The following is a 23,564-nucleotide window of genomic DNA, read 5'->3' on the forward strand; positions in this document are numbered from 1 at the left end:
ATATGCATCAAGCCCACGGGGCTACAAGGTGAGCCTGGAACCATTCCTATTCTCTTACCTCCATTGTTTGCGGTATCACATGAGGCATTGCCTTTTGCCTGTCATTTTTGTTTCCTACTTGTGCCCAGTCATTGGCTAAGCGTTCTGTTTTTCTCAATACAAGAGTAACAGCCCACTTAGCCAATCACTGGTTGTGGCACTGTCCCATCTCACTGGTCGTGGCACTGTCTCAGACTCCCATCTCAGTCAGTGATTCATTGAGTGGAATTTTGGTGGCTACAGGAGGACACCGGAGAAGGAAGGTAAGTATTGATGAGCAAACTAATGAGTGAACCACACCAAAACAGATAAACTTCTTTAATCATTTAGCTGTTTTAGTGCTGCTCGTTTAAGGTTAGGTTCAAAAGGAACCTGATCTTGACGTCAACGTTTGGCGAAGCTGGCGAATCAAACTTTTGAAATGTTTGCTCATCTCTAGCCATCATCATCATCAAAATATTAAATGGATTTTGGGAAACATAACTAGTATCTCCTTTATTAAAAAGATATTCCCATCTGGAGTAGGGATGCCATATTCGCAGTAGCCAAATAGCTAGATGATTGCGGGGTGGGGGTGGGGGGGATACTGTGGATAAGGCATTACTACTCCAGATGGAGTTACCCCTTTAAATGGTAGCACAATACCTCAAGTGCACCAATTTGAAGTAACAGTACTATACACGAATAAGTGGAGTTGTACTGTGATATGATATAAAGACAAACTCTTTAATTCAAAGCAAAAACAAATGATACAGGAAGGTAAATACCCCATAAAACCTTCAAAATCCACTTAGCAGCTGAAATTGGTTTATTCATATAACAATAAAGCATGAGGGTTTTTCACTCATGTAGCAGGAAGACAATAGGAAATAAGTTTTCTATTGAATTTATAACTGCACTTTAACTCTATGCGAAAAGCGTTACTTTGTTCCTTTAAACTGAAATAATAGCTGGATTCTTACTTACATCGGGAATAGGGAATAGCTAACCTGTTACAATCCATGTATATCTAGGTGCAAATGAGAGACGGGTGATGTCAGGTCTCAGTATTGTACAAGCAAGAAATGAGAAATCTGGAATAGTAATGTCCTGGACCCTCCAAGACAGTTCCACACTCTTAGGCTACGTTCACACTGTTTTTTTTAATCCGCTTCTTTAAAAACTATTTTCTTTCCAAAGATGGATGGAAAAAAAAACACAAAAAATTGATGTATTTGTGTGCATCCGTTTTGATCTGTTTTTCCATTGGCTTCCATCATAAAAAAAAAAAAAGATCAAAATGGATTTAACAGAAACAAAAATGAGGTCAACTACGTTTTTTGTGTCTGTTAACAAAAAGGGATCTGTTTTTGATCCTTTTTTTTTAATAAGGAAAGTCAATGAAAAAACAGATTAAGGCTATGTTCACACTACGTATCTTTCCGGCCGTAGTGCGAACCGCGAATATACGCACGTAGTTTTGAGGTTGATGCGTTCGCTTGAAAGTATACAATATATGCCCGCACAATACACGTATGAGCTTACGCCCGGATCGTATACGGGGCCGTGAAAAATGAACAAGACCATTGTTTGAGGACGGAAATGTTCCAACTCACGGCCGTGGATTTCCATGCGGTCCCGTACGGAGTACTTATTTCAGCCAAATTGAACGTGATTTTTCGATCAAAAAGGTTCTGTGAGTTTTATTGGGCTGGGCGAAGATTTCCAAGTAAATGACCTGTTTCAGCTGGCTTCGAAAAAAGCTAGGGAAGCATAACTCTACTACGGGCGTATGTTCGCGGTTCGCCCGCATGTTAGCAATCCGGCTGCATGTCTATTTTTCCAACGGTCGTACTTTCAGCTGCACATGTACGGCGGCGTACGAACTACAGCCGGACTCATACGTAGTGTGAACATAGGCTAAAACGAATGCACACAAATGCATCTGTTTTTTGAGAAAAAAGTATTGCAAAAAAGCAGTGTGAACCCAGCCTTATTTCTGGATGTACAGTACTTTATTGCAAGATTTATTTATAGCATATATATATTATATATACCATACCTGGGCCTTGTAAAAATAATATCCCTTTTCTAGTGTTATCCATAGGCTTTATCTATGTTTTCCAGTACTCCCTAGGGCTGCATCGACCTTCTGCAGCCAGGGGGAGTCAAATTCTGAGCGTTCAGCCTTGGAAAGTGTTGCCGAACCTGTTGCCGAACACTAGAGATTATTGAATAGCGCTGATGTTCAGGTTCGTACAAACTCAAACCATCTGTACTTGACTCCCGCAGTCTTCCCATTCCATGGGGAAGGTGGAGACAGACCAATTCCCGCCTGGAAAACAGGAATACAGCCTGGGCCATAGGTTGTATAGGTTGCATAGGTTCTGTCTTCAAGGCGGAACATCAGCGTTGTTCGATCATCTCTACTCAACACTACTCTTTGCTTCTTAATAGAGTTATAATGGTGGGGGGGGGCACATTAATTTGGAATGTGTTAAAAATAGTGTGCACATCGTAAAACAAAAGCTACATGTTTTGAGTCCTGTGGCCCTTCTCCATTGGAATATCAGGTGATCTGCGAATGTCTATGTCCTTTGTTTAGTACATTGTTGTGCAGCCTTATGTCACTACCCTCATGGTTTTAAAAGGTTACAGTAAAAAATAAACATATTTGCCCTCATACGCCAAGCAATGAATATAACATATGGTTATTAGATTAAATAACAAGAATACTAACAGTATACTGAATCCTTACCATCCAGTGTTGAATTCCACATGAGCGTCAAAAAATCCAACTATGGGTGCACTGGCTGCCTTCCATCCTTGTATCCGAGCTCGAATTAGTCCTTCCCGTCTGGTGTTACGAACAATTTTCACAAGGCCAGGGTATCTTTTATTAACGTATTGATCCAAGTTAAATTTCAGTTCGACTGAAACACAAAAATGGCTTAATTGAATAAATGTCCTTATAAATCACATAGTTAACCACTTGCAAACTGCCTAAGGACTATAAACATTTGACCGGTCGACAATTCACTTTGCAAGGATGTTCAGAAACGTTTTTGTAAAGTTTTCAAAGGCAAGGAGATCACGCTGCTGTATATGGAGAGACCTAGCAGTCAATCATGTGAATGCTGTGTAACGGGATCGGCAAGAGCCAATAAGTTAGCCCCAGTCCAGGTAGACCCCACCCACCCCCAGCAGCCCAACTTTTAGGACACTATCAACTATTCAAGAGAAGTTGAGGTCCTTCTCTTTTCCTTTTAAAGTAAAAAAAGGAGAGGTTAATCTATCAGGGTCGCAAAATTAAAAGGTTAGTGCCCTATTACATGGAGCGATAATCTGCCAAATCCGGTTATCGCTCCATGTAATAAAGACAACGATCAGCTAATGAAAACGATTAGAGATTAGCGAACCAGGTTCGGGTTCGAGTCCATCTGAACCCAAACGTTCGGTAGTTGATTAGCTGGGGCTGCTATACTTGGATAAAGCTCTAAGGTTGTCTGGAAAACATGGATACAGCCAATGACTATATCCATGATTTCCACATAGCCTTAGGGCTTTATCCAACTTCAGCAGCCACCGCTAATCAAATGCCAAAAGTTTGGGTTCGAATCGACTCAAGCATGCTCAAGGTTCGCTCATCTCTAATCTTTATGCAAAAAGATTCAGTACAAGTATAACTTGTATTTTATTGATTAAAATTAGGGATGGTCCGAACCTGCCGAGGTTCGGGTTCGTATGAACCTGAACGCTCGGCAGCAGATTCCCACTGTCTTTGGAAACATCAGAGATTTTAATTAGGGATGGTCCAAACCGAGTTCGGTTCGGGTTCGTACGAACCCGAACCCTCGGTAATGATTCCCGCTGTCTGCCCGCTCCGTGGAGCGGGCGGATACAGCGGGAGGAATGCCTGGAAAACTGGGATACAGCCTATGGCTATGGCTGTATCCCAGTTTTCCAGGCGGTCCTCCCGCTGGATCCGCCCGCTGCACGGAGCGGGCAGACAGCGGGAATCATTACCGAGGGTTCGGGTTCGTACGAACCCGAACCAAACTCGGTTCGGACCATCCCTAATTAAAATCTCTGATGTTTCCAAAGAATCCAGTCCGTTGAGTGACACCGCCCACTGAACCCCTTAAACCAGAATGCTCAGGGATTTCAATAAACATGTTACATGTTATCCTGAATCTTTTCCATCATATAAATCATATATATATATATATATCAATCTGCTCAGCTCTTCCTGCTCTATAACATGATGGTGATAGATAAGAAATCATTGTCTTGGTGACAGGTTCCCTTTAAAGTGTTCCTGTCGTTATAACTTTCAACAGTAGGTGTGATGTAAAGCAAGTTTGCAATGTACATTCATTCATTCATATTTATTTTTTAGTTAGCATGGAAAACACAGCACTTCCTGTTTTTTGACTTTTTTTTCCCCTCAAAAAACAGGAAACAGTCAGAAAACAGGAAGTCCTGTGTATTCCAGGCCATCTGAGTGCTCCCAGAGAGAAGGCAGTCATGTGACTGATGGACACACGGAGCTGTGACTCTCTGTACTGGCCGGAATCCCTGTGTTTAGTCTGTTTTTTTTTCAACCAGCACAAGTCTAAAAATCTGCCTTTATGAGACTGGACCTGGATTTCTGGTAAGTTCAGCTGTATTTTACAGCATGATATCAACGAAAAAAATAATGAATGTAAATTGCAAACTTGCTTTATTTTACATCTACTTTTGATTTAGATTTTAAAAGATATAACGGCGGGTAAACTTTAAATACATCAGTACATTAATACAATCAAAAGTTCCTGATTTTGTCATAGTAATATGACATCTACAAAGGCACAGAATAACAGTTGTCATTAGTTGTAATGCGCATGCCACTTAATAAATGGAAAGCAAAATCAATAGTCCACTTCTGGAAGAATTGCTATAAGATGGTGAGCACAGCGAGGTATAAAAGTACCGTTAAACTTGTTAACAATTCAGGCTTCTACAGTAGATGCATCTCCCTAGTTTTGTGAAGATGCAAGTTTTAAAAATGACTATTTACCATCTGGATCTGGTTTATCCTCTGACGTGTAAACATATTAAATACGTGGAGTTTATTGATATAAGCGGCCGCTATCTAGTTCATAAATCTCAAAGCGAGTGATGTTTCTTTACAATGAACATGGGACAGCTTGGAAATTCTAAATGACGATGAAGTGTCATACCACTGAGTGCAATCAATGGCTTGATGGTTTGATTTTCTCGTCAGTTGCACAAACTGGAGATGGATGGCTGCCGTTTTCTTTGAAGCAATGGCTGTGTGGGGGGGAAAGATCTCCATTTATTGAGGATAGAAGATAGACAGACAAAGCTACTCTACTGGTAAATTGACAAACATAAAAAAAGGATCACTTCATTTGTCGTCCATACACAAAGTTTATATTATCTCTTTATTTAAAGGGATATTTCTATTTTCTAATGTTATTGCATTTTGGTAAAAAATGGTCACCAATGAGGACTAGAAATTGCAAATAGCGATAAGAATTTATACTCTTGTCCCAAATTCTGACAATCCTTGCGGCTGCCTCCCCGTGAATAGTAGATGTACAGTACATCACACTAGATACATCTCCTTGACCTGCATCACACTGCGTAATAGAAAGCCCAGCACTTGAAGAAAATGATGAAGCAGAGCTGAGAGCAGCATATATAATATCTATTTGTAAAGTGCTGCGGAATCTGCAGAATTTTATGTGTATATAGAGTGACAATCTGGGGGTTACTCACCCTCTGGGATCGCTATCTCCCGGGTCCCAGATTATTGGCACAAAGTCTACACGGTGCTGTATGTTTTAACCCTTTGAGGACCAAGCCCAAAATGACCCAGTGGACAGCGCAAATTTTCATTTTTTCATTTTTCCCTCCTCCCCTTCTAACAGCTCTAGCACTTTCATTTTTCTATCTATAGGGCCATGTTGGGGCTTGTTTTTTACAAGAGTAGTTGTACTTTGTACTTGGCATCTTTCTTTCTACTATAAAATGTATGATGGAACCCCAAATTATTATTTATGAAGATATAAATTGGTGAAATCGTAAAAAAAGAATGCAATATGGTAACTTTTGGGGGGTTCCTGTGTCTACGTAATGCACTATATGGTAAAAGTGACATGATACTATTACTCTATAGGTCAGCCCGGACACAACCATATGCAGGTTTACACAGATTCTCTAATGTTATATATATTTTTTATTAAATCCTTTTTTTTTGCAATTAATTATTAATAAAATGGGCCTATTGTGACGCTTATAACGGTTTTATTTTTTTCACCTACGGGGCTGTATGTGATGTCATTTTTTGCGCCATGATCTCTAGTTTTTATTAATAACATATTTGTGTAGCTCGGACATTTTGATCACTTTTTAATACATTTTTTATATATAATGTAACAAAAATCGGTAATCCTGGTGCTTTTTTCACTCTTTTCGTTTACGCCGTTGGCGATGACAATTGTTATATTTTAATAGATTGGACAATGACACACGCTACGGTATATTATACGATTATTTATGTAGTTATTTTTATATGTGAAAGCGGGGTGATGATTTTTACTTTTATTGGGGGAGGGGCTTTGGGGTACTTATACAAACATTTTTACTTTTTTTTTTTTTTTTTTTACACATTTGAGGTCCCCCTGGGGTACTTTTACCTGCAATCATTAGATTGCAGACACAGTACAATGCTATGCCATAGGCATAGCATTGATCAGTGTTATAGGCGTTCTGCCCATTGAGCCTGCCTGTGGCAGAATCGATGAGCAGAAAGCCGATCAGATCGCACGGAGAAAGGTAAGAGACCTCCGGCAGTCAGATACAGTGATCAGGACCCCATTCAATTGTGGCGTCTTAGGGGTTAATGACGTGCTGCAGCGCGATCGCTGAGCGCTTCATAGCACAGGACGTACTGGTATGCCCAGGGTCATCTGGGGACAGTCACCCATGGCGTACCGGTACATCCTTGGTTGCCTAGGAGTTAAACTGGCCGCAAAACATATACAGCATAGGTAAAGCTGCCCACATAAAATAAAACCACTTTGCCACTAACTATACAATACAGCGCCTAGCGCTGCCTGTGTCCTTCCACACTGGAAGTCCTTATCTGGGAAGCTCTTGAGTCCTTAAAGGAGAAGTCCAGTGACATTGAAAAAGGGAGGAAGGCAGGGGGGTCCTCATAACCCCTCCCCGTGCCTCTGAACCCCTCCCCGTGCCCCCATAACCCCTCCCCGTGCCCCCATAACCCCTCCCAGTGCCTCCGTAACCCCTCCCCGTGCCCCCATAACCCCTCCCCGTGCCCCCATAACCCCTCCCCGTGCCTTCGTAGCCCTGCTTCCGAGTCCTGCTGATGAACCCCGGAAGTCAGTTCGGCTAGAATCCGGGTATGTCATATTCTTCCAGCTGCAAAGATATGGCCCAGTCGAGTGATTGCCCGCTCAGCCAGTTAGTGACTGAGGCGGTGTGCTGTCCCAGTCACTGATTGGATGAGCAGGCAATCAATCACCCGGGTTTTGTGAAGTTTCAGCTGGAAGAGTTGCAGTTGGTCAACAAGATCCAGGAGCAGTGCTGTGGGGCAAGAGGACAGGTAAGAATACTTTTCCAGGAGCTGCCCCTGAACCACTCCAGAGGCATAGAACTTTCTGTTTAAGCCAAACCATGCCACAATAGTTATATTGCAGTAAGAGCCCCCACATGTCCTGTAGACCAATCAAATTCTGGGCACACAGCTATACCGCACAGCCATACTGTTCTACAGAAGTCATAAGGATTGATGCATTCAAAGAGGGACTAAGAATTCTTTTGAGCGTTCAAGAACCAAACGTATTAAAGTTTTAAGATTCAATATAAAAGGTACAATACATTGGTTACAATAAAAGAGAAAATAGATAAACTAAAATTACTTCAATCAAAAGTTTTAAAGTAAAAGTGAAAAATGATAGAGAGACCAAAAAATGTTTTCAAAGTCCCTTCTGCTTACTTAAGCAAAGTATTCTCAGGCCTCCTTTTCACGGCCATATAGTATAGTCTATATACCATTATATCAGAACCATTGTATCAGCCCAATGCACATGACTAGAGCTCAGACCACAAAGTAATTAAACATGTACTTACACAGTCTGAAATGTGGACTGCTCATAGACTTTAGGCCTTAGTAGAAAATCCTGAAACTTTAAATTTTCTAGCACACTAGAGCTAGTGAGACTAACAATTAATTTCATACTTGTTATTTTCTATTCAGTCTCCTTCCTCCAGTTCTGAGCTGCTGCTTTCTGCCGAAGACACAAAAAATCTATGTGTGGGCTTTTCTCTCTGTCCCCCCCTTTTCTGAGATGCTGATGTAAACAAGTCCCTTGCAGGCTTTATCTGCAACATTGTAGCTTCTTTGTAATGCTGGGAAGGTTAATATGAGATCAAATTGCTGATGAACTCTGTGATTAACCCTCCCGGCTGTACAAAGTTTCTACAAAGTTTCAGGTAGAGAATTGTTAATCTTACAGAGAGGTGGAGGAGGGAAAAACGAAGGGAAAAGCTGACACACAGTTTTTTGTGTCTTTAGCAGAAAGCAGCAGAAAGGGCTGTCCTGGTCTGATGAACCCAGAGCAGGGAGAGGAACACACATCAGCATAGACCTCTTCTGGATCATTCTCCTTACCAATCCAATCTAACGTGTCTTTGTGACGTGTTAAAAGTTTTTTCTTACAACAGGTACTCTTTAAATCATGTAATTTATTGGTTGTCCGACGGAATTAATGATGTTTATGGATACCGCTGAGCAGGAATACTGGCGGTGAGTTAAAGGGAATGTGTCATCAGAAAATTACATATTGTTTAAATAATGTTTTTATGATAAACAAGTTTTTTTAAGAATTTTTGTTGGCAGTTTTTTTTCCATTTTTTTTAATCCATATTATTAAAAAATCTTGATATATTGCAGTTTTCATTCTCACCACTGGGGCTAAAACTAAGCTGAGACTTCCTGTTGTGCCTGTAGTGATAAGAGGAGGCTGCTGTAAAGTGATCTGTGCAGCATTGCAGCGACATGTGACACCAGTAAACAGTGGAGACAATAACAGCTCCCTGTGGATTGACCTCTTCACAGGTCACAGAGTACACACAGTGATATTTCACATTCATCTCAAGGGGACAGAGTCTGTCTATTATGGTCTATGTCCATGAGTTTTGCTGTAAAGCATGTCACTAAATGCTGTTAAGAACAGCCCAGGTGATATGGCAGCCCCCATAACAATGTACAAATAGTTAAATAAAAAAACAAACAAACTACAATCAGAAAATAAAAACAGACTAGAATAAACTCTAATCAGTAAAAGAAAATTTCGGTGACACATAATTAACCACTGTCTTACTTAGTATTTAATGCTCTGGCTATTCTTATTGCATTGCATTGGGCCAGCTGATTGTAGCGTGTTGCTGGTGTACTACACTAACAAAATGGCTGCCAGTTTAATGCTCGCTACATCTACATGCTATAACGCTATGATTAACGGTGACGCAAACTCTGGGTCCATAAATCCTTTATTGAAAGAGCAAAGTTCCTTTGCATGATATGTATATATTGGGACTACTGAGGACTGTTTCCTTGTAAACCTGCGGTTGGCAGTAAAAATGATGGGAGCCTTGGCATTTGGAATCCCATAAATCAGGAAGCAAAGACACATCTATTCCTGACGATGGTAGTAAAAACCCTTTAATGGTGCGTTCACACCTACAGGATCTGCAGCTGATTTTCTGCAGCAGATTTCATTTAAATAACTGAACACAGCATCAAATCTGCTGCAGATCTGTTGCAGATCCTGTAGGTGTGAACGCACCCTAAGAGATCAATATATAGAATATTAGGAAGATTTTAATATCAAAGTAGGCATATTTGTATATTCATTGTATTGTTATTTTATTTACTTGTTATTTTTATTTTAGCTATGAACAGTATTAGGAATTACGACTGGCTTTTCGGCTTTCACCGGCAATATAAATAATAGCTGTTTCCCGGTTACAATTACAGTTGTAGTTTATACATGTGCCTGGGTGTTGCCATAGCAACTAGAAAGCAAACACCTACTGCTCACACTGCTGGCTGCATTCAGAAAAACTGGAATCTGTGATCTAAAGAAATGAGGTTAACATTGCACAGTGACTGGAGATGAGCGAAACAGAGCGTGCGGCCTATAGCCTATGGTTGTATCCATGTTTTCCAGTACTCTCTAGGCTGCATCCAACTTCTTCAGCCACTGGTTATCAAATGGTGCACGCTCGGGTTTGAAAGTGCTCGAGGTCCGCTCCTCTCTAATAGTGACATTTTATTTCATTCTATGAGTGACAGGGCCGGCTACATGTTTTTGTGGGCCCTTGGGCGACAGAGCCTCCATCACTCGAGACACCACTTACATACACAAACACACATTATTGACACAGACACTGACTGACAGACACACTCTGACTGACACACTCAGACAATGACTGACACAAACTGACACAGGCACTGACTGACTGACAGACACACACTAACTGACTGACACACTCAGATCCTGACACACAGAGGTGTCCTACCACATGTGTTGCAGTTGTATACAGCCTTCACAAAAGTCTGTACTTATTGTGTTATTATGGTGATGAAGGTAGTAATAAAGTTCGCCACTAGATGTCGCTATATTATGTATGTGTATATGGACGCTGCACAGCTGAAGGATTGCAAAGGGTTATTGTTTTCTATGTGTCACCAGAATCTGTAGACCACCAGGAGTTCTGTTTTCTTCTTTCCTATCATCTTCCTCCTTTCTTCTTCTGTTGCACTCTTTCACCCACTCACAGTGCACCTTACATGCTGGAGAGGAAGTATGGTCTTTTCCGTTCTGGACAGTGTGGAGGAAGGACACGAGTCAGATAGCTCTCCACAGTGATCCTACCTAGGCCTTTGCCCTTTTCCAGGTCCCCGTTCTCCACCACAACAGAACTTACAGCTCAGTCTTCTCCCTCTTCCGCTCTGTGGGGCTGCTCTCCACACTGTAAGGTTGAGGACCTTCGGGTCATGTGATCAGGTCCTTCACCCTTTTCTCTTCCTCTCTCTGGGTCCTGCTCTGTCTCCTGTGTTTTCTGATGTTCAGCCACTCACCCTGCACTACAGTGAGCAGGCTAAACATTAGAACACTGAGCCCCTCTCCCTCTCGGGGCCCCTAGAGGCGATGTAGGCCCCGGCACTTGCTGACTCTGGCCCTGATGAGCAATGATTTGTTCCAAAAAAATAGTAGTTACAATTGAAAGAAAATACTATATGATTTATATCTACAGGCACAAGACAGGATACTAAGGAGCAGGACAGTTGTTTTCATTCTATAATAGTTTTACTTACCGTTGTCGCTGTTGTCATCTACTAGGATGATCTCTTTAAGCAGATGAGATGGCGTGTGGTTGACCACACTGTGCACTGAACGTAGGATGACGGACAAAGCTTCATTCACAAAGATAAAGACCACAGCGATCTGCGGCAGGTCATCTGGATAACTGATCTGTTTACACCTGTGAATACGAGGAAGAGAAGGTCACATGGAGAACGGCACTGCTCAGACAAACACTTTCCATAACATCAAGAGACTACGGCTGCAGTTACACACCGCAATAGTGTGAGCCAAAAATAGGAGTGGATTTAAAAGGAATGGGGGGTGTAAAGGAAGGACTAATGGCCCCCGTACACCTTCAATAGCTGGCGGCTGAACAATCGTCAGTTATCTCTCCCATCCACGGCCCATACACAGGAACGTTCAGCACAGCCAAGCATTCCTGTGTTCTCTATGGGTAGGGGTGAGACACAGTGATAGCAGTCTTGCTGCGGCTTATCTCTTTCTAAACAAAGGGGTCAGCTGTGATTTTCCATCATGGCTGACCTCTATGACCACCGACATCATCTGTCGGTGGTTGTTCAGAACGGCCCCATACAACAGGAGTGGCAGATTTGGCTGTCTAAGGCAGGGATGGGGAATCTTCGGCCCTCCAGCTGCTGCAAAACTACAATTCCCATCATGCCTGGACAGCTAAAGCTTTGGCTGTCCATGCATAATGGTAATTGAAGTGGTGTAAAGTGAGACTGGCTCAGTCGCCCCTAGCAACTAATCAGATTCCACCTTTCATTCCTCACAGACTCTTTACAAAAAGAAAGGTGGAATCTGATTGGTTGCTAGGGGCAACTGAGCCAGTTTCACTTTACACCATGTTTGGTAAATCTCCCCCAAGATGTTCACGAAAGACTTCTCTCCTTCACACTCCCACACTTCTCACTTCTCCGGCATGTAACTTATTATAATCCTTAGGGTATGTGCACACTAACTATTAAAGGGGTTGTCCAGAGAAAATCTTTTTCTTTCAAATTAACTGGTTTCAGAAAGTTATATAGATTTGTAATTTACTTCTATTTAAAAATCTCAAGTCTTCCCATACTTATCAGCTGCTGTATGTCCTGCAGGAAGTGGTGTATTCTTTCCAGTCTGACACAGTGCTCTTTGCTGCCACCTCTGTCCATGTCAGGAACTGCCCAGAGCAGGAGAGGTTTTCTATGGGGATTTGCTCCTGCTCCCGACAGTTCCTGACATGGACAGAGGTGGCAGCAGAGAGCACTGTGTCAGACTGAGAAGAAAACAACACTTCCTGCAGGACATACAGCAGCTGATAAGTACTGGAAGACTTGAGATTTTTAAATAGAAGTAAATTACAAATCTATATAAATTTCTGAAACCAGTTTATTCGAAAGACAAACATTTTTGCTGAATAACCCCTTTAAGGGCAACTTGCAAGCAGAGTCCACACAACAGGTTCTGCTTGAAGTTATGCCTGTCCCAATGTGATTTCTCAAGTGCAATCTGCAATCTGCCCAAAGAGTCGACATGTCTATTCTTTGGGTGAATTGCGGATTGCGCTTGAGAAATCCCATTGATCTTAATCACCCCGTCCTATGGAGCCATAAACACTTTGGGGGAGACTTAGTAAGCATGGTGTAAAGTGAAACTGGCCCAGTTGCCCCTAGCAACCAATCAGATTCCACCTTTCATTCCTCACAGACTCTTTGGAAAATGAAAGGTGGAATCTGATTGGTTGCTAGGGGCTACTGAGCCAGTTTCACTTTACACCATGTTTGATGTATCTCCCCCTTTGTTCCCCGCTGCCTGGCAGTTTGTTCACTGCGGTATTGCAGAAACATATTCTGTTATTTCTACTACTAGATGACTACTGTATTTGCATTTTTATGTTTAAGTATTAATTCTTACACAGTACTTTGCATTCAACAGCACCATGAAAATAAAAGGATAAGTGATGATAGTAATAATAAAAAAAATAATAATAATCATCTCAAGCATTACCCACAATCCTTTACTTCGATCACATAAATGTAATTATATTATATACAGTACAATTGTATAACTGCCCAGTGTTACTTTTCAAAGCAAAAACAATGCACACAATGACAATACAAGGGGATAGGACATGAGAAATAGAAACAAGGACATCAATAAACAATAAAATCTATTTTTTATATTTGAAGAAAAAGTTTTTCATTAAAAGGGGTTGTCCAGCGAAAATATTTTTCTTTTAAATTTACTGGTTTAAGAAAGTTATATAGCTTTGTATTTTACTTCTGTTTAAAAATCTCAAATCTTCCCATACTTACCAGCTGCTGTATGTCCTGCAATGTTGTTGTTTTTTTCCAGTCTGACAGTGTTTTCTGCTGTCAGGAACTGTCCAGAACAGGAGAGGTTTTTATGTGGATTTGCTACTTCTCTGGACAGTTCCTGTCTCAGACAGAGGTGGCAGCAAAGAGTGCTATGTCAAGACTAAAAAAAAAACAAAAAAAAAACACACATTTCCTGCAGGACATACAGCACCTGATAAGTACAGGAAGATTTGAGATTTTTAAATAGAAGTAAATTACAAATCTATATAACTTTCTGAAACCGGTTGATTTGAAAGAAAAAGATTTTCATTGGATAACCCCTTTAAGTCTACATATGTATGTAAAAAATCAAAACTTATCGTATTTTTCATTTTATAAGATGCATTTTTTAGCAAAAAAAAATCTTGCTAAAAGAGCCTGCATCCTATATTCTAGAGACAGGGTGGCCCAACACTGCCAGACCACCCTGACTGCTTCCCTGATGGTTGGGCACAGTGCTAAATCAGTGCTGTGCCCAACTGCTGGATGAGCTGTGCAGTGACTGATACAGTGCTCTCCCTTCTCCTGCCGGACACCAGTGAGATGAATGCCCTGCAGGAGAGGAATCTGGAGATAATGTGCATCTCCTCCAGATTCCTGTATGTAAAAGCCCCTAGAAACTTACCCTGAACTGAAGGACCCTCAGTGATGTCACATAATGATATGTCATGAATCTGACATCACTGAAGGTCCTGCACAGGTGTGTAACTACCACTGTAGCAGCCATAGCGGCTTCTACGGGGCCCAACATATCAGGGGGCCCAGTGGTGCCCTCCTGCAATGCACTGGACCCCTTGAGCTGTCATTATTTGCAGTACTCCATGGCCGAGCGAGCCTCCCAGGTTCAGCAAATGTCCCCTGACTACACTTGACGGCTTAGTGGTCAGTTATGGGGGCCCGATCAAAAGTTTTCTATGGGGCCCAGCCATTTCTAGTTACGCCACTGGTCCTGAAGGTCCTTCAGCTGCTGTTCTGGGTATGCTCTACTCTGGAGGTAAATACAATCTGAATTTAATGTATGCATCAGAGTTGTTTGTTTATGATGATATAGCAGAGGTGTGTATATTGATACAGCACTGTGACGGTGGACATCTTTTTGTAGCAGAGCTGAGTGTGTATGATGTAGCGGATCTAGTTTTGTATGATGTAGCAGAGCTGAGTGTGTATGATGCGGTAGGGCTAGGTGTGTATTGTGCATGCCGCAGAACTGTATATGTGAGGGTATAAGGTCATGGAAAGTGTAAAAGATACCCTGTCATTCCAATAAACTTTGTAGAACAGGTAGAAAGGATGGCACTCCAGAAGTGGGGTCGTGCACATGATGAGTAAATCCAGCAGCAGGTAGATAAAAGAGCCCGGCACTCACCAGTAGATTAGCTTATTTATTCAAGTGCAGTATGCATCAATGTTACAGACAGGACGCGTTTCGGCCAAGTCTAAGAGACTAAGTTGATGAAGGCCATGCTTGGCTTAAACGCGTCCTGTCTGTAACATTGATGCATACTGCACTTGAATAAAAAAGCTAATCTACTGGTGAGTGCCGGGCTCTTCTATCTACTCTTTCAATAAACTTTGGCCCCTACACGGCATTAGACCAGGTGTAGTTCACCATTTTTTTTTCCTTTCAGATCAACTGGTCCCAGCAAGTGCCAGAGATTTGTAATTTACTTTAAAAAAAAAATTCAGGATTTCCAGTACTTATCAGCTGCTGTTTGTTGTACAGGAAGTGGTGTATTTTTTCCAGTGTGACACAGTGCTCTCTGCTGCCACCACTGTCCATGTCAGGAACTGTCCAGAGCAGTAGCAAATTCCCATAGAAAATCTCTCCCGATCTCCAGACTTGAAAGAATACATCACTTTCTGCAGGACATAAAGCAGCTGATAAGTACTGGAAGATTTGAGATTTTTTAATAGAAGTAAATTACCAGTTGATTTAAAAGATAATAAAAAAAAAAAGTTTGCTGAACAACCCCTTAAAATATCATGACATTTTTTTTTTCCTATTTGTCTGAACCAGGGATGCGTCTTATAGTCAGGTAAGTCTTATAAAGCGAAAACTACAGTACGTCTTGATCTGGAAAATCCCAGCAGGCATGTAATCTACTGTATATATGGATGACAGCTACACCTCATAAAGTACATTTCCCCCTTTTTTTTACTTGTGGAAATGTCATTGTTTACCAGCTCCATTAGCACAGACAGACATGGATGAACACGCCACGGATCACTGCAGCAACAATTTGTACAGACACATTGCTCTTTAAAAGTGTTCCCGGTGAACGGAGAAGAGAGACATAGCGCTTTTACGTCTTTAAGAAAATGCTGTAGCTTCTAGGATAAGTATAGAGGAGCAAAAAAAAAAACAAAAAAACAAAAAAAAAACACCTTCATTTAAGCAGTTCTACCTTATGATATTAGCCGTTTTATGAGAGTACGGATGGAATCAAATGGGAGACTTTGACCTGAATGAAATAAATTAAAAGATGGTTTTGATTCTGTGTCCTCAAAGATGATCTTAAATATTTCAAGTTCCAGGAGAGAACAATAGGAGAGTCTTATCTTTTAGATTTATTTTGCTGCACCTGACTCTCAGATCTCCGGAGAGATAAAAGAAAAGATGGCACTTTAAAACTGTCAGCCTTGGTTAAGGAGCTCAGTAACTCACACCTGGCCTTTCATGTCTCTCCGTTTTTTCTTGGAAATCTTAACTGGCGCAAAACCTTTGCCGTTGCGATCAGTCAGGAATTACTGGGGGATGTTACTTTTTTTTTTTTTCTATACTGTTGTTTCTTTTCTTTTACACGTATAATTGGCTTTGTGTGACATAGTTACACTTCATAATTATCGGGTAGCATTTAGTGGGTTTAAAATAGTTCTCGAAGATGTATTGATAAATAGAGATGAGTGAAGCGAATCTGGCGAATCAAGATTCTCTGCGAATGTCAATTTGGTTTGTTCTGCAAATTGAATTCCCGACATTTGCAAAAAAAGGGCTGCACATGGTGTCTGGAGCGTCACTGGGCAGTAGTAAGGGATTAACCATAATCCTTAGCACCCGACCAATCAGCTGCAGGCCCCTCTGTGATGTCAGCTCCTCCCCTCTATATAAGGAGGTTCGGTAACAGAGGCGGCCAGTCGGCTGTGTGTGGAGGAGAGAGCAGGATGGCAGCAGGCAGTTAGAGCAGAGCAGGGAGAGACTAACAGAGCGATATAGGGACAGATAGGAGAGGAATGGAGAAAATTGGATGACTGGCTGGCTAATTGACTTTTTTTTAAATTGTCATTTTTGACACTTTTACAACAACATGCTTTAACAAATCTGCCCTTCTGTAATAGTCCCAGTATTGTAGCTACTATAGTTTGGCTGTTTTAATTAAATTCATTAAGATTCGATTCGCAAATCTTAACGAGTTTGAAGGAAAATTTGCGAAGCTTGGGAAACTGTTTTGCTCATCTTTATTGATAAAGATTCAAGACTCAAGTGTCATCCACCTATGACTTTACAATTGCTTGTGCTCAATTACATCTGGCTCAGTGCAATGTTATTATCACTATGGTGCTCATTAGTTGTCTATAAATGTGCCAGCTTTACTGTATATACAATTATAAGGGGAGTTCTTAGGTTGAACAACCTTACAGTGTTGCCTGGAAGACAAATACATTTGCTAATTTTACTAATTAGTTTATATCTAGAAGAGGGTGGAAATGAGGAAAGGCGAAGAAATACCAGTAAGATAAGGAGAGGCAGTGATTAGGAACTGGAAGGGGGAATCGACTTTCACTACTGTGCTATGAGAGTATCACGGTATGAGTGGAAGTCAGTGGAGTAAGGATGACAATGATATGAGATATGAATATTAAGATAACACAATAATAAAGTGAAGAGGGAACCCATCCCCAGGAAAATGCTACCTAAGCCATCAGCATCATGTTATAGAGCAGAAGGAGCTGAGCGGATTGATATATATCTTTATGGGAAAAGATTTAGTATAACTTGTAATTAATTGATTGAAATCTCTGATGTTTCCATGCTAAAGAGTCCAGCCCAATGAGTAACACCGCCCACTGGACTCCTTATCACACAATGATCAGGGATTTCAATCAACTAGTTACAAGTTATACTTAATCTGTTCCCATAAAGTTATATATAAATCTTCTCAGCTCTTCCTGCTCTATAACTTGATGGCAAAAGATTAGATAGTATTGTCTTGGTGATGGGTTCCCTTTAAGAAATAAAGACCTGATGCCCAACAGAGCCAAGGACCCATTATAGATGGCACCAGAGACAATGGGATGAAGTTGGGTAAGTGATGTGATCTCATGTAGGTCTTATTATGGGAATCTTATATAATATATAATTTAGAAAATACATTGTTTAGGATGACTTCTTGGACGACCCTGTTGGTGAGGGGGGAACCGAGGATTCGATGAAAGCCTTAAAATAACTTAAAGGGGAACTATCAGCAGGTCAGATGAATTTAACCTGCTGATAGCTCCCTATTGTAGAAAGGGCAATGAGGATGAAGGTATGTCTCTTAGCTTCATCTTTGGTGCCCTTCCTGTGCAGCTTTTAGGCTGGGTTCACACTACGTATATTTCAGTCAGTATTGTGGTCCTCATATTGCAACCAAAACCAGGAGTGGATTAAAAACACAGAAAGGCTCTGTTCACACAATGGTGAAATTGAGTGGCTGGCCGCCATATAACAGTAAATAACGGCCATTATTTCAATATAACAGCCGTTGTTTTAAAATAACAGCAAATATTTGCCAATAAATGGCGGCCATCCACTCAATTTCAACAGATCCTTTCTGCGTTTTTAATCCACTCCTGGTTTTGGTTGCAATATGAGGACCACAATACTGACTGAAATATACGTAGTGTGAACTCAGCCTTAATGTAATCCTGTGTCCGAAAAGGCCGTATGGAGCACTGCCCCACCCCCAGAGTGCCAATCTGTCCATGGCTGCCCTGCCCCTTCTAATGACTTTTAGTAAAGCGGCCCAGATCAGTGCTCTGGGGAGGACCAGTGCTCCAAATGGCCTTACCAAACACAGGACTATATTAAAACTGCACGTAAGAGACATACCTTCATCCTCAGCGCCCATGCAAAATAGAGAGCTATCAGCAGGTTAGATTCATCTAACCTGCTTATATTTCCCCTTTAAGTTAATACTTACTTGTAAGTGTATAAGGAAGACTGTAAAGCCCCTATTACACCAGGCGATATTGAGGAGCAAACGAGCGATTGTTTGCTCCTTGTTCCCTGCTCGCTGCCGCCGCTATTGAACGTGTCGGCAACAAGCGGGTGAGAGCTGGGGGGGGGGGTGCGCGGGGAGCTGCGGGGAGGCTGCCCAGGTGATCGCTAGATCGTCCGGGCAGCCCATAGAAGATAGCAGCGGTCTGCTGCCACAGCTCCTATTCCACAGAGTGACGGCAGCAGATCGTTGAAAGACAAACGACTGCAACGATCAGCCGACATCGTTCATGTCGGCTCATCGTTGTCTTCTATTACACCAGACGACTATCGTCCGTAACGGACGATATCGTCCAAATACGGCCAATAATCGTTTAGTGTAATAGGGCCTTAAAGAGTCTTTTTTTGCAGAAATCAATAGTCCAGACGATTTTAAGAAACATTGTAATTGGGTTTATTAGCCAAATGTGCCATTATCTGCATGTAAAAAGCCTTTTGCCAGGTCCCCCCCCCCCTCCTCTCTCTCATCCACTGCTCAGAATCAGGAAATTTGTTTTTTCATCAGTTGGATCTGTCTGCTCTATGGAGAGGGGAGGGGGGAGGAGGGAGGAGGGAGGAGGGAGGAGCAAGATTAGCGGGCAGCTGAGAGAACAAAGGATAACACAGTGGGGGAGCTATTCAGGCATGATGGGAATTGTAGTTTTGCAACTGCTGAAGGGCCAAAGGTTCCCCATGCCTGCTCTAGTGCTATAAAGTCTTATTTCAATAGTCTTTTTCCTAAAGGAAACAACCTAGTGTCAGTTATCTTAATGCAACATTGGATACACGCAGCCATTGAAATCAGTCAGAGCTTAGAAATACATATCAGATTTTTGTATCACGTAGTTCAAATTCACACTCGCCAGTCCAGTATTATTGTAGGACATGTGAAATAGAGAGTCCAAATGAGGTTGCAATAATCCCGGCACTTGCTGTCAGTTAGCATGGCCATGACGCCATGCTCCTTAGAGAGGCCCAGGTCAGGGTCGGAGCGTGTGCAGCGTGTTGTATTTGTAATCTATATGTAAATAAACATCATGTTATCTGCTGACTGACGGCCAGGATTATTGTATTGCCGTAGCCGTCTGCTAACTAGAAAGAATTCCTTTGGAGGTAGTTTTCAACAGCGTCATCTTCTTACCTAATGCCTGTATTTCCCATTTAAGGCCACGTTCACACATCGTATATTTTCATTAAACAACGGCCATTATTTAAGGACATCGGTCAATCGCTTTAATTGCTATGGAATCCTGGCTGGAGTGTACACACACTGCCGGGATTCCATGTGGCTGCACAAAAAACTGACATGTCAATTTTGTGCGGCTGCTATTCATTGAATATCAGACGTGTAAAATTGATTGTGCAAACAATGTAAAGTGCGGCTCCGAAAGGATTTACATTGTCTGCAATGGTTCATTGGAACGTGGACACACCTGAATGTGCCTGTATTCAAATTCCAAAGAAGTGATGTGACTGCAGTACCGGCCGGGCAGAACTGCACAGACAGCTGTGTCACAGAATGGCCAATGTCTTACAAAGTGTGAATGTGGCTTAAAGGGGTTTGCCACTTCTATTTTTTTTTTTTTTAAGAAAGGTAGTATGGCACTTATAAATCACTTATTAGGCTAGGTTCACACTCCGTTTTTGCAATTCGTTTTTTTTTTTTAATCCGTCTTTTGCAAAAAAACTAACCGTGTGCATCCTTTTTTACATTGACTTCCATTGTAAAAAAAAAAAAAAACGGATCAGTTTTTTTAAACAGACACAAAAGTAGTGTCAGCTACGTGTTTGTGTCCGTCAAAAAAAAAAAAAAAAAAAACGGACTCATTTTTTTCTTACAATGCAAGTCAATGGAAAAACGGATGAAAACGGAGGCACACAAATGCATCGTTTTGTTTTTTTTTGCAAAAAAAGGATAAAAATAAAAACGGATTAAAAAAACGCAGTGTGAACCCAGCCTTACTGTTACTTTTTTTTGCCTCAGTCCCTGCTATGTGTCTTCCCCCATATCCCATCCCTTCTCCCCCCAGCAGATAGAGATCCCATCCATGATATTGCAATCCATGGAGGAGAATGTGATTGTTACCGGGTCACTCTGCCTCCTCCAATGCAGCTGCAATACTTTCATGCAGAACATTCCAATGGAGGAGGCCAAGTGAAGTTCTGATCCCACGCTTCTCCATAGGATGCCTTGTCATGGGTGGCATCTCTATCTGTCGTGGAGGTAGTAAATGGTGGAATGGGGGGCTTCTTAATATACCTAAATACACATAACAGGCACTAAGCCAAAGGCGAGTAATAATATTAAGTGACATATAAGGGCCATGTGAGCTTTTTTAGAAAAATATTTAGAAGTGGCCAACACCTTTAGGGTAAATTCACACGGGCGTCTCGCATAAAAAAAATGCAGCTAATCCGCTGCTAATCCCCAATACATTTATTATTCTTCTTATTATTAATACGTGTATTGCGGATTAGCTGCGTTTTTTTTATGCGAGACGCCCGTGTGAATTTACCCTTAAATGGGAACGCCTGTGATTCTTTTTTCTTCTTTCAAAAATCTTTCATAATTTAATACTTCCTGCAGTGGTGTACTCTTTCCAGTCTGACACAGTGCTCTTTGCTGCCACCTCTGCTCTGACAAGAGCAATAGCAAATCCCCATAGAAAACCTCTCCTGCTCTGGACAGTTCCTGACATGGACAGAGGTGGCAGCAGATAGCACGGTGTAAGACTGGAAAGAATACACCACTTCCTGAAGGACATACAGCAGCTGATAAGTATGGGAAAATTTGAGATTTTTAAATAGAAGCAAATTTCAAATCTATATAACTTTCTGACACCAGTTAATCATTTTCGCTGGAGTTCCCCTTTAATACTTTGAAACCAGATTGTTCTCTTTCCCCATTGAGATGAACAGAGAATTAAAGGTAAAGACAAAATAACGAACAGGGCCAATATTAAGAAAATTGGCCTCCATCTCGGTAATGTGTTTGATGTAAAATTTCAGGTGCATAAACCATGCGGTTACATTGCTGTTAACAGCTGACACTAGGTGGATATATGTGAAATATGAATTTGGCGACGCCCGGATGCACAGGACTAATTTGCGTGAACGGACAATGTATTGCAACTGATTGATTCTGGGAAAGTTTCAACCAACATTTACATAGTGCGCTAAGGCTTGTTCTGGGAATACAGACGTTCTGTAGGATCTCTGCTTTAGTTGGAGTTTGGACTTTGGAGAAAGTAAGCCCGAACCTTATGATATGGTTAATAAAACTGTGCATGGGACATTTATGGACAATGGGCCCCTGGTGTATACCATAGAAAAGGCACAGATTCCTACTCTTTCCATGGCATACACCAACCGTAAGGCCCCCGATTACTTGATGGGCTAGCAAGGAGGGGGGGGGCAAGGTGAGGAGGAGGCATGGAGCAGGAGTAAATCATTGGACTGTCTCCACCTTCTCCACAAAGCAGGCAGACAGCGGGATTCAAGCGCCAATGCTTCTGCTCGAATATATATATATATATATATATATATATATATACATTGTAGGGATCTTCCCGGGGGATGGTGTGTTTGGACACAGTTCACAGCAGACTTGGCTTTGTAAAATAACAGCTTGGCGTTTATTTGCAGCATAAACAGTCCAGAAAACATAAATACAGCAGCACCGTGCTTTTAAGAACAAAACAAAAAGGTCTTGCCCGTCTGGGCGCTTACTAACCAACAGGTCACCTATCTGACACTTCGATCAGCGGTATCGCACGGTATGAATCAGCCCCAGGAGTGGTAGTACTCTTTGCTCCCAGCAAACACAGCATGCAGGCTGTTCACTCCTGGCTGAGAGCAAACACTGGATCCTCTGCAGGGCTTTTACCTTGTCAGGCTGATTACGGCCAGAGACACCTGACCCCAAAACCTGACCTGGATTGGGGGAAGGGAATGGCAAGTCCCACTACCAAAACCTACCTGCCATTCCATGTAAGTCCAGGCCCGGCAATAATAAATAATAGCTCAGCAGCATAACACTGCTGAGCACAGATGCCTCCTGGACTCACCATCTCACGCTACGTATTAACCTGGGTGAGATGTACACCCCCTCGAGCACTTTTCCAGTGACATGTCTACATATCCCCCCCTCTTTTTCAGACAGGAGGGCTGAGCGTTTTGTCCCCACAGACAGTGTACCCTTGATAGGGCGTCAGCATTTGCCTGTAATTTCCCTGGCCTGTGTTCCACCGTAAAATTAAAGTTTTGTAGGGACAGAAACCATCTAGTCACCCTCGCATTTTTCTCCTTGTTTAGCTTCATCCATGTTAGGGGGGCATGGTCTGTCACTAACCTGAATTTCCTGCCTAGTAAGTAGTACCTCAGGGACTCTAGGGCCCACTTCACTGCCAGACATTCTCGCTCAACGATGGCGTAGTTTTTCTCGGCCGGGGATAGCTTTCTGCTCAAGTACATCACCGGGTGCTCCTCGCCATTCACGACCTGTGAGAGGACGGCACCTAACCCTGTGTTAGAGGCATCTGTCTGTAC

General features: G+C 41.9%; 1 protein-coding gene across 1 annotated transcript in view; it reads right to left on the reverse strand.

Annotated features, from left to right (window-relative positions):
- GALNT9 (polypeptide N-acetylgalactosaminyltransferase 9) overlaps positions 1-23,564 on the reverse strand; it is a 229,669-nt gene that overhangs the window by 123,946 nt on the left and 82,159 nt on the right. Inside the window, exons 3-4 of the mRNA XM_069964032.1 lie at positions 11,432-11,598; positions 2,777-2,951 (exon numbers count right to left, since the gene is read on the reverse strand). Coding sequence (XP_069820133.1) covers positions 2,777-2,951; positions 11,432-11,598 — 342 coding nt within the window. The remainder of the gene's footprint in view (positions 1-2,776; positions 2,952-11,431; positions 11,599-23,564) is intronic.

This window comes from Dendropsophus ebraccatus, chromosome 3 (assembly GCF_027789765.1).
Source record: "Dendropsophus ebraccatus isolate aDenEbr1 chromosome 3, aDenEbr1.pat, whole genome shotgun sequence".
Classification (NCBI taxonomy): domain Eukaryota; kingdom Metazoa; phylum Chordata; class Amphibia; order Anura; family Hylidae; genus Dendropsophus; species Dendropsophus ebraccatus.